General features: G+C 43.2%; 1 protein-coding gene across 1 annotated transcript in view; it reads left to right on the top strand.

Annotated features, from left to right (window-relative positions):
* Window positions 1-12,742, top strand: part of LOC133606854 (rho GTPase-activating protein 23-like) — a 105,541-nt gene that overhangs the window by 52,067 nt on the left and 40,732 nt on the right. Inside the window, exons 13-14 of the mRNA XM_061961233.1 lie at window positions 4,462-4,568; window positions 10,517-10,629. Coding sequence (XP_061817217.1) covers window positions 4,462-4,568; window positions 10,517-10,629 — 220 coding nt within the window. The remainder of the gene's footprint in view (window positions 1-4,461; window positions 4,569-10,516; window positions 10,630-12,742) is intronic.

Below are 12,742 nucleotides of genomic sequence, written 5' to 3'. Positions count from 1 at the left end.
AGAGTTGTTCAAGTACCTCGGAGTCTTGTTCACGAGTGAGGGAAGAGTGGATCGTGAGATCGACAGGCGGATCGGTGCGGCGTCTTCAGTAATGCGGACGCTGTATCGATCCGTTGTGGTGAAGAAGGAGCTGAGCCGGAAGGCAAAGCTCTCGATTTACCGGTCGATCTACGTTCCCATCCTCACCTATGGTCATGACCGAAAGGACAAGATCACGGGTACAGGCGGCCGAAATGAATTTCCTCCGCCGGGTGGCGGGTCTCTCCCTTAGAGATAGGGTGAGAAGCTCTGCCATCCGGGGGGAGCTCAAAGTAAAGCCGCTGCTCCTCCACATCGAGAGGAGCCGGATGAGGTGGTTTGGGCATCTGGTCAGGATGCCACCCGAACGCCTCCCTCGGGAGGTGTTTTGGGCACGTCCGACCGGTAAGAGGCCACGGGGAAGACCCAGGACACGTTGGGAAGACTATGTCTCCCGGCTGGCCTGGGAACGCCTCGGGATCCCCCGGGAGGAGCTGGATGAAGTGGCTGGGGAGAGGGAAGTCTGGGCTTCCCTGCTTAGGCTGCTGCCCCCGCGACCCGACCTCGGATAAGCGGAAGAAGATGGATGGATATTTTCTTGAATAAAAAAGAAAGTAAAACAATATAAAAACAGTTACATATAAACTAGTAATTAATGAAAATGAGTAAAATTAACTGTTAAAGGTTAGTACTATTAGTGGACCAGCAGCACGCACAATCATGTGTGCTTACGGACTGTATCTCTTGCAGACTGTATTGATATATATTGATATATAATGTAGGAACCAGAATATTAATAACAGAAAGAAACAACCCTTTTGTGTGAATGAGTGTGAATGGGGGAGGGAGGTTTTTTGGGTTGGTGCACTAATTGTAAGTGTAACTTGTGTTTTTTATGTTGATTTAATAAAAAAAAAAAACAAAAAAAAAAAACATACCGATAATAAAAAAAACAACAACATACCGATAATTTCCGATATTACATTTTAAAGCATTTATAGGCCGATAATATCAGCAGGCCAATACTATCGGTCATCTCTAATGTTAACTGTTAGCATCTTAATAGTAGCATGCTAACTTTATTTGCCAATTTTTAATCCAGAACACCTCAAAGTACAAACCCCGTTTCCATATGAGTTGGGAAATTGTGTTAGATGTAAATTTAAACGGAATACAATGATTTGCAAATCATTTTCAACCCATATTCAGTTGAATATGCTACAAAGACAACATATTTGATGTTCAAACTGATAAACTTTTTTTTTTTTTTTTTTGCAAATAATCATTAACTTTAGAATTTGATGCCAGCAACACGTAACAAAGAAGTTGGGAAAGGTGGCAATAAATACTGATAAAGTTGAGGAATGCTCATCAAACACTTATTTGGAACATCCCACAGGTGAACAGGCAAATTGGGAACAGGTGGGTGCCATGATTGGGTATAAAAGTAGATTCCATGAAATGCTCAGTCATTCACAAACAAGGATGGGGCGAGGGTCACCACTTTGTCAACAAATGCGTGAGCAAATTGTTGAACAGTTTAAGAAAAACCTTTCTCAACCAGCTATTGCAAGGAATTTAGGGATTTCACCATCTACGGTCCGTAATATCATCAAAGGGTTCAGAGAATCTGGAGAAATCACTGCACGTAAGCAGCTAAGCCCGTGACCTTCAATCCCTCAGGCTGTACTGCATCAACAAGTGACATCAGTGTGTAAATGATATCACCACATGGGCTCAGGAACACTTCAGAAACCCACTGTCAGTAACTACAGTTGGTCGCTACATCTGTAAGTGCAAGTTAAAACTCTCCTATGCAAGGCGAAAACCGTTTATCAACAACACCCAGAAACGGCGTCCGCTACGCTGGGCCTGAGCTCATCTAAGATGGACTGATACAAAGTCGAAAAGTGTTCTGTGGTCTGACGAGTCCACATTTCAAATTGTTTTTGGAAACTGTGGACGTCGTGTCCTCCGGACCAAAGAGGAAAAGAACCATCCGGATTGTTATAGGCGCAAAGTTGAAAAGCCAGCATCTGTGATGGTATGGGGGTGTATTAGTGCCCAAGACATGGGTAACTTACACATCTGTGAAGGCACCATTAATGCTGAAAGGTACATACAGGTTTTGGAGCAACATATGTTGCCATCCAAGCAACGTTACCATGGACGCCCCTGCTTATTTCAGCAAGACAATGCCAAGCCACGTGTTACATCAACGTGGCTTCATAGTAAAAGAGTGCGGGTACTAGACTGGCCTGCCTGTAGTCCAGACCTGTCTCCCATTGAAAATGTGTGGCGCATTATGAAGCCTAAAATAGCACAACAGAGACCCCCGGACTGTTGAACAACTTAAGCTGTACATCAAGCAAGAATGGGAAAGAATTCCACCTGAGAAGCTTAAAAAATGTGTCTCCTCAGTTCCCAAACGTTTACTGAGTGTTGTTAAAAGGAAAGGCCATGTAACACAGTGGTGAACATGCCCTTTCCCAACTACTTTGGCACTCAAAAAATAAAGTTTATGAGTTTGAACATCAAATATGTTGTCTTTGTAGCATATTCAACTGAATATGGGTTGAAAATGATTGGCAAATCATTGTATTCCGTTTATATTCACATCTAACACAACTCATATGGAAACAGGGTTTGTATTATAACTCAGTACTTGATACATACTGTTAGCATGCTAACGTTAACTTGCTAACTTTTTAACCAATTTTTGAGCCAAACGCCGCTGACTCATATGACTTGGTACTTGATACATGCTAACTGTTAGCGTGCTAACTTTTTTAGCCAGTTTTTCAGCCGAACACCCCAGAGTCCTGTAGCTTGGTACCTGACACATGTTCGCATTTTAGCATAGTAACTTTAGCATGGTAAGTTTTTAAGCTAATTTTACACCCTCGCGCCTCAGACTTATATATTGATATTGACCAAAACAAATTGCATTAAAAAAATCTTATGGTACATTAAACATATGTTTATTATTGCAAGTTTGTCCTTAAATAAAATAGTGAACATACGAGACAACTTGTCTTTTAGTAGTAAGTAAGCAAACAAAGGCTCCTAATTAGTCATATGCAGTAACATATTATGTCATTTATATTCTATTATTTTGTCAAAATTATTAAGGACAAGCTGTAAAAATTAATTATTAATCTACTTGTTCATTAACTGTTAATATCTGCTTACTTTCTCTTTTAACATGTTCTATGTACACTTCTGTTAAAATGTAATAATCACTTAGTGGAAGTACTTCCCCGTAGTTCCACTGTTAGACACAGCACCGGAGCCAAGGTTTTAATCATCAGATTGTTTTCACAAAGTTCTCTCTCAAGCGACTTTTCAGCCACCTACGTATCCTCTCTCCCCCTCTTGCTCCCAGCCGCTTACTGTTAAAGACAACAGATGGTTAGATTATCACGTACCACCTGTGAAATCTAATCACCTGCCAGCTGTGTCTCGCCGTCAGCACATGCCACGCCCCTGCCCGATGGTGCTCGTCCTCAGCACCATGGCCAGCGGCGGTGACTTTTCCTCCTGCAGGCAGCGCTGACTACACCTCCCCCCACACACTTATTCTTCTGCTGTTTGATACTTTACATTAGTTTTGGATGATACCACAAATTTGGGTATCAATCAGATACCAAGTAGTTACAGGATCATACACTGGTCATATTCAAAGTCCATGGACATATTTCCTGAGTTTATAAACATATTATACTTTTTTGCTAAAAATATCGATGTAAATATTGTAGTATCGACGAGATACGCTCCTGGACTTGGTATCATTACAGTGGATGTCAGGTGTAGATCCACCCATCCTCGTCCTGCAGGGATGATACTTGTAAGAAACATACTTTATTTGTTGCCGTGGAGACGAGGATTAGTGATTTAGAAGTAGCTAAAACAGTTAGCTGCTAGCTAGCTAGCCATGTCTTAAAGCACCTCTTCCTGAGGGTCTTCCAGTGTTATAACTTCACCTTTATCGTCAGTTTTTAAGCCAAAATGCGTCCGTTCTCCCTTTTCTGTCTACACAGTGTCTGTTTATAAGTACTCTGTGACTGTGCGCTGCCGAACATGCTCCTCTGCTCATAAAACCAGTGACGACGACGCGCTGTCATGCCCGTTAACAACTGGTACTTTTTTAGAGGCGGTATAGTACCGAATATGATTCATTAATATCGCGGTACTATACTAGTACCGGTTTTACCATACAACTGTAGTTTATTTATTTGGAAGTCACTGTACATCCTTTTTTTCTGATCACCTTTACCCCTTTTCACACATCAATGACAGGCCAGCAATGTAAACACCAGCACACAAAAAATAGGACAAAGAGCAATTGTTTCTGGAGTAATGCATGGAACAGCTGGAAGTCAAGTTGTGCTATTATTCCTTTTTTATGTACATTATTACAAAATTGTTTATCATTTGGAACAGTTTTTCAGGCAACCAACCCGATTCTTCTCCTGGGAGTCATCGTGGGATTCCTCCCTTCCTTTTGGCTAAGACTGAAAACACCGCAGTGAATCCATCATCCAAAGCTGGTGGGTACAAACACGCTTTGATCTGTCCAAAAAAATGCCACCCCGATCAATGTACAATAATAAAGTTCTATCTAATCTCAGCTAGAAGTTTACATACAGTTATATTCGTCATATACCGTATTTTCCGGACCATAGGGCGCACCGGATTATAAGGCGCACTGCCGATGAGCGGGTCTATTCAGGTCTGGATTATAGGGCGCATTAAATGTGTCTGTGGAGGTTGCCCTCCTGGGAGTTCTTCAGACCACCAAGCACCGACATGAGAGTCCTTTTCAGGGTTACAATAGTGTTTTTTTATTTTGATGAATTGTCCCCGGCTGCTTTTCAGCAATTGTCCTTCAGTCTCTTTCTCACTCGCTCTCGCTCTCACGCCAGCTCCCCTCCAGCTCCAACCCTCTCTCCCCCCGGCTGCTGCCTTTTAACAGAGCGACGGGTGATTAGATAACCAGGCCCAGGTGGGCCGTCTACGCACCTGTCGCTGATTTCGAAGCCGGTCCTGGCACACCCCGCTTCGCTGCAGGCCCGCAGGCCACGCCCCCCTCCACAGGGTTATAATATACCAAAGAAACATTAACATTACAAAGTACAGTACGAGGAACCGAGCTTATTATGATAACTGTTGATAGTCAAAATGCAAAGCTAATGTATTCTTATACAGTAGGCTTTTTACTTGTGTTTAATCAGGTGCTTCCTCAGATTGCCTTGATTTTTACGTCACAAAATTGATTGATTGAAGGACCGGCCTTAAAGCACAGCTGGCAGGTGATTGGATTACCCAGCTGGGGCTGATCATCCAATCACCTGCCATGCTTATTAGAAGCAGCCGGGCCGAGACACGGTTGTTGGAGTTGGAGCGTGCTGTGCTTCAAGGCCGGTCCTTCAATCAATCAATGTTTATTTATACAGCCATAAATCACAAGTGTCTCAAAGGGCTGCACAAGCCACAACGACATCCTCGGTACAGAGCCCACATAAGGGCAAGGAAAAATGTGAGCATAATCTGCATCAGCATCGCATTTGGAAAAGACGAGCGACACTTTAGAGCGTTTTCTGTTTGGCATGATTGGGTTTTTGTCATGAAACATTGATGGGTTGCAAGATTACTAAGCATGTCCGCTTCGAAATCGCCTGTTTTCCTCTCGAGTGCTCGCGAGCACCGCTGGATCTTACTTGAATCGGTACCTGGTAGTACCGGCTGGTTGCGGTCGGTGCCAAAAAAATACCGGATCTGTCGCCCACCCCTTGTGACAAAGCATGATGATTATGTAAGACCTTGTAGAGGTTGCCCTCTAGTGGGTTCTTCTGATCACCACAAACTTGCACGAGAGCCCGGTATTCAGGGTTCAATAGTGTTTTTATTTGTGTACACGCTCTGCTCTCCAGCATACCACCCACTCCCTCTCGCTCCAACTCCAACAACCGTGTCTCGGCCCGGCTGCTTCTAATAAGCATGGCAGGTGATTGGATGATCAGCCCCAGCTGGGTAATCCAATCACCTGCCAGCTGTGCTTCAAGGCCGGTCCTTCAATCAATCAATGTTTATTTATATAGCCCTAAATCACAAGTGTCTCAAAGGGCTGCACAAGCCACAACGACATCCTCGGTACAGAGCCCACATAAGGGCAAGGAAAAACTCACCGCCGTGGGACGTCGATTTGAATGACTATGAGAAACCTTGGAGAGGACCGCTGTTCTGCCTCAGTTATTAAGATTACTTTATTTAGAGTGTGTTTATTTCCGAGTCATTTCAGTTGGTTCTGTTAAGTGAGCTGTACCTTTAAGAAACACGTGTTTAGACTCGGAAGGATTTCAGACAGGTGCGCACAACTCCGCTTCATTCCTCGTGTTTCTCAGCAAACAACTATCACATCTTATGCTGTTCGTGGCATCGTTCGTATGTACCCATATTTAATGTTCGTAGGACACAATGAGTCATATTTAGCTGTGAAATGTGTGTGTTTTATGATGTTAGACGATCTCTGATTGCATTACCCGTTCATGTCGGCTAACTGTCATTTGTTTTATCTGCCGCCATCTAGTGGACGTTTGTTGTACTGTTACTTTAGACAATTTAAACAGTAGAAACTGTCACTGGTATTAGTAATTATAACAACACATACAGTGATGTGTGACAAAGTTAAACTTAGATTTAATTCAAATAGAATACTTGATAATCTGTGGTCTGTGATATGACATTATTAAGTTCATTTAATTCATGCATTTACATTTACAATGTTTGTGTCCTACAGTTTCATCCTTTCAATTATCAATAAATCTGGCCTCCATCAGTCAACCTGGTGTTCAGAGTTTTGATGAGCGGAAGGTGTTGAACTTACTGCCTTCGTGTACAAGTGTACTTAAGGATATGTGGGTAACCCCCCGCCCCAGGGGAGACCGAATGCAATGGATGTCGAGTGGGTCTGACATAATATTGTCCTTACACACCCCGCTCGCGGCAGGCCCGCAGGCCACGCCCCCCTCCACAGACCTTTTCATTTTGTAAATGCAGTTAAACCAGATGTATAGCGTAGCGCTTTTATTTTGAAGTTGGAAAAGTGTGTGCTTGGTTTGAAAAAGTGTCTTGATATGTTCTGATGTTGGATCGACTGTTTGCAATACAAAGTCTCCTTTCTACTTCCTGCCGACCGTCTTTCATTTCTGTTGCGCTTTCATGTCATCTTACTTACTAAAGCAGTCACAGTAACAATCTAAATGTTATGTTATCACTGCACCTTATCCGTAATCTGAACACGGAAGTGAAGCACCACCCACCTGAACGACGCGCGCAGCAGGCGTTTGCTGCAGGGATGTCGCCTCTTCTCACGGCGAAAGAGTCCTTTCTTGTCGGGAGAACAACCTGCCATGGCTTTGAGCCTGATATTTCCATTAGGTGTACAACTTTCCTTTGTCCATTTCTGCTCGCTTGTGGCTCATCAGTAGCAAGTGAACTGCAGCCAAGTTCCCTCCGCTACGGCATCGCCCGAGGGTCAAACAGGACACGTGTGAGTTAATCGGCCCTTAAAAAAGTTAGTGGCGTAATTCAAATTTTTAGTTAACACGTTTTTATTGCGTTAACTTTGACAGCCTTGATGCATGTACGTACGTACGTACGTACGTACGTACGTACGTACGTACGTACAAAACCCAAAACCAGTGAAGTTGGCACGTTGTGTAAATGGTAAATAAAAACAGAATACAATGATTTGCAAATCCTTTTCAACTTATATTCAATTGAATAGACTGCAAAGACAAGATATTTAATGTTCGAACTGGTAAACTTTGTTATTTTTTGCAAATACTAGCTCATTTGGAATTTGATGCCTGTAACATGTTTCAAAAAAGCTGGCACAAGTGGCAGAAAACACAGAGAAAGTTGAGGAATGCTCATCAAACACTTATTTGGAACATCCCACAGGTGAACAGGCTAATTGGGAACAGGTGGGTGCCATGATTGGGTATAAAAGCAGCTTCCATTCACAAACAAGGATGGGGCGAGGGTCACCACTTTGTCAACAAATGCGTGAGGAGATTGTCCAATAGTTTAAGAACAACATTTCTCAGCGGGCTATTGCAAGGAATTTAGAGATTTCACCATCTACGGTCCGTACTATCATCAAAACGTTGAGAGAATCTGGAGAAATCACTGCATGTAAGCGGTCAGGCCGTGACCTTCGATCCCTCAGGCGGTACTGCATCAAAAAGCTACATCCCTGTGTAAAGGATATCACCACATGGGCTCAGGAACACTTCAGAAAACCACAGTCAGTAACTACAGTTCGTCGCTACATCTGTAAGTGCAAGTTAAAACTCAACTATGCAAAGCCAAAGCCATTTATCAACAACACCCAGAAACGCCGCCGCTTTGCTTGGCTCGAGCTCATCTAAGATGGACTGATGAAAAAGTGGAAAAGTGTTCTGTGGTCTGACGAGTCCACATTTCAAATTGTTTTTGGAAACTGTGGACGTTGTGTCCTCCGGACCAAAGAGGAAAAGAACCATCCGGACTGTTCTAGGCCCAAAGTTGAAAAGCCAGCATCTGTGATGGTATGGGGGTGTATTAGTGCCCAAGACATGGGTAACTTACACATCTGTGAAGGCATCATTAATGCTGAAAGGTACATACAGGTTTTGGAGAAAGATATGTTGCCATCCAAGCAAAGTCTTTTTCATGGACGCCCCTGCTTATTTCAGCAAGACAATGCCAAGCCACATGTTACAACAGCGTGGCTTCGTAGTAAGTGAGTAGTGTGCGGGTACTAGACTGGTCTGTCTGTAGTCCGAACCTGTCTCCCATTGAAAATGTGTGGCGCATTATGAATCCTAAAATACCACACCGGAGAACCCCCGGACTGTTGAACAACTTAAGCTGTACATCAAGCAAGAATGGGAAAGAATTCCACCTGAGAAGCTTCAAAAATGTGTCTCCTCAGTTCCCAAACGTTTACTGAGTGTTGTTAAAAGGAAAGGCCATGTAACACAGTGGTAAAAATGCCCCTGTGACAAATTTTTTGCCATGTGTTGCTGCCATTAAATTCTAAATTATAATGATTATTTGCACAATTTGCCAACTAGACCGCTTTTGGGTTTTATATATATTATATGATATGAACCCTACATGCAAAGTGAGATCTGTCAAGCCTTTATTTCTTATCATTTTGGTGATCATGGTTTAAAGTTTTTGAAAAACCCAGATTTTCTGAGATTTTCAAATCAAGGTTTTCGTAAGCTGTAAACAATTATCATTCAAATGATATAACAACATAAAGCTTTTAGGCCTCTGTTGTCTCAAAAGTCATACTTGCCAACCCTCCCGGATTTTCCGGGAGTCTCCCGAAATTCAGCGCCTCTCCCGAAAACCTCCCGTAACAAATTTTCTCCCGAAATTCAGGCGGACCTGAGTGACGTGTCGACAGCCTGTTTTCACGTCCGCTTTCCCACATTAAAACAGCATGCCTGCCCAATGACGTTATAACTGTAGAATGATGGAGGGTGAGTTCTTGGTTTCTTATGTGGGTTTATTGTTAGGCAGTTTCATTAACGTCCTCCCAGCGCGGCAACAACACAGAACAACAGCAGTCACGTTTTCGTCTACCGTAAAGCAGTTTGTCTGCCGTAAACAGCAATGTGTGACACTCTAAAACAGGGCAATACTGCCATCTACTGTACATGCATATGTGACAATAACATCTACAGCTTTTAGAGAGTGCAGTGCACAACTGCGCACACAACAAGGAGACGAAGCAGAATGCATCATCAGAGAGGGTGTTCAGCATGGTTAGAAAAATAGTGACAGAGAATAGAACAAGGATGGACAATTCAACTCTTAACTCAACAATGAGTAGATGAGTGTTATGTGTGTGTATATGTGTAAATAAATGAACACTGAAATTCAAGTATTTCTCTTATTTATATATATATATATATATGTGTGTATATATATATATATATATATATATATATATATATACATATATATATATATATATATGTGTATATATGTGTATATATATATAAGCATATATATATATATATAGCTAGAATTCACTGAAAGTCAAGTATTTCTTATATATATATATATATATATATATATATATATATATATATATATATATATATATATATATATGAAATACTTGACTTGGTGAATTCTAGCTGTAAATATACTCCTCCCCTCTTAACCACGCCCCCGCCCCAACCACGCCCCCCCACCTCCCGAAATCGGAGGTCTCAAGGTTGGCAAGTATGCAAAAGCACCACAACGCCCCCGCCACCGTCAAATATCAAAAATAGTAAGTGCAGTTAATAAGGGCCGAAAAATAATAACTTCTAAATGCAACTGATAGTTACATAATATTTAAGGAGTATTTTGAGAAAACTATATTTGCTGTTTTTGTGGACATTAAATCAACAAATGTAAGCATACATTTGACTTCTGTGTCTGGACTTAGATGACAACAAGGCACCGTGGGGCATCAGTATCATGAAGAAGTCCAAAAAGACCAGCAGTCCAAAGGCTTTTGGTGTGCGCCTTGAGGACTGTCAGCCTGCTGTCAATCACAAAGTAAGTTAAAAGTAACACAGATTATTTGATCTATATTTCCTGTCCTGTTTTCACAATTTGTCCTGTCTGTCCAGTCTGTAATTCCACCCCACATGACTGACATCAGTCAATCAATCAATCAAAGCCCCGTACATCAGCTATAGCTCAACTAATGTGTTAGATAACAGAGCAAGAAAGACAGTGCCATGGCTCGACTCCACACTTGTCAAGATTTGGTAAACTGACCAGGAAAAGGGGAAAAATAATGACATTTTTCTTTTCATTAAAAAAAATAAAAAAAACAGAAGTTAACCCTTGGATGCACAACCTCCCAATACCTACACGAGTGCGGTCAAAAATGATCCCAATTGAAATCAATGCATTTTTCAATAACTGGGTTTGTTTTTATTCAAGATCTTTTTATATTCCAGGTATTTGTCATACAACATGCACGTGACATCTGATGCAACTTTGACTGCCAATACTGTCTCACTTACACATCTGATGTCAGCAGACTCACAAACCACTCTCCTGCCAACATGACCACCAAACACAACTAGTCACCTGACTCTCCTGCCAACATGGCCACCAAACACAACTAGTCACCTGACTCTCCTGCCAACATGGCCACCAAACACAACTAGTCACCTGACTCTCCTGCCAACATGGCCACCAAACACAACTAGTCACCTGACTCTCCTGCCAACATGGCCACCAAACACAACTAGTCACCTGACTCTCCTGCCAACATGGCCACCAAACACAACTAGTCATGTGACTCTCCCGCCAACATGGCCACCAAACACAACTATTCACCTGACTCTCCTGCCAACATGGCCACCAAACACAACTAGTCACCTGATTCTCCTGCCAACATGGCCACCAAACACAACTAGTCACTTGACTCTCCTGCCAACATGGCCATCAAACACAACTAGCCACCTGACTCTCCCGCCAACATGGCCACCAAACACAACTAGTCACCTGACTCTCCTGCCAACATGGCCACCAAACACAACTAGTCATGTGACTCTCCCGCCAACATGGCCACCAAACACAACTAGTCACCTGACTCTTCTGCCAACATGGCCATCAAACACAACTAGTCACCTGACTCTCCCGCCAACATGGCCACCAAACACAACTAGTCACCTGACTCTCCTGCCAACATGGCCACCAAACACAACTAGTCATGTGACTCTCCCGCCAACATGGCCACCAAACACAACTAGTCACTTGACTCTCCTGCCAACATGGCCACCAAACACAACTAGTCACCTGACTCTCCTGCCAACATGGCCACCAAACACAACTAGTCACTTGACTCTCCTGCCAACATGGCCATCAAACAAGACTAGTCACCTGACTCTCCCGCCAACATGGCCACCAAACACAACTAGTCACCTGACTCTCCTGCCAACATGGCCACCAAACACAACTAGTCATGTGACTCTCCCGCCAACATGGCCACCAAACACAACTAGTCACCTGACTCTCCTGCCAACATGGCCACCAAACACAACTAGTCACCTGACTCTCCTGCCAACATGGCCACCAAACACAACTAGTCACTTGACTCTCCTGCCAACATGGCCATCAAACACAACTAGTCACCTGACTCTCCCGCCAACATGGCCACCAAACACAACTAGTCACCTGACTCTCCTGCCAACATGGCCACCAAACACAACTAGTCATGTGACTCTCCCGCCAACATGGCCACCAAACACAACTAGTCACCTGACTCTCCTGCCAACATGGCCACCAAACACAACTAGTCACCTGACTCTCCTGCCAACATGGCCATCAAACACAACTAGTCACCTGACTCTCCCGCCAACATGGCCACCAAACACAACTAGTCACCTGACTCTCCTGCCAACATGGCCACCAAACACAACTAGTCATGTGACTCTCCCGCCAACATGGCAACCAAACACAACTAGTCACTTGACTCTCCTGCCAACATGGCCACCAAACACAACTATTCACCTGACTCTCCTGCCAACATGGCCACCAAACACAACTAGTCACCTGATTCTCCTGCCAACATGGCCACCAAACACAACTAGTCACCTGATTCTCCTGCCAACATGGCCACCAAACACAACTAGTCACCTGACTCTCCTGCCAA

Source organism: Nerophis lumbriciformis, linkage group LG05 (assembly GCF_033978685.3).
Source record: "Nerophis lumbriciformis linkage group LG05, RoL_Nlum_v2.1, whole genome shotgun sequence".
In the NCBI taxonomy this organism is placed as follows: domain Eukaryota; kingdom Metazoa; phylum Chordata; class Actinopteri; order Syngnathiformes; family Syngnathidae; genus Nerophis; species Nerophis lumbriciformis.
Note: the sequence above shows the minus strand (reverse complement) of the source record. Positions and strands in the feature narration are given on the sequence as shown.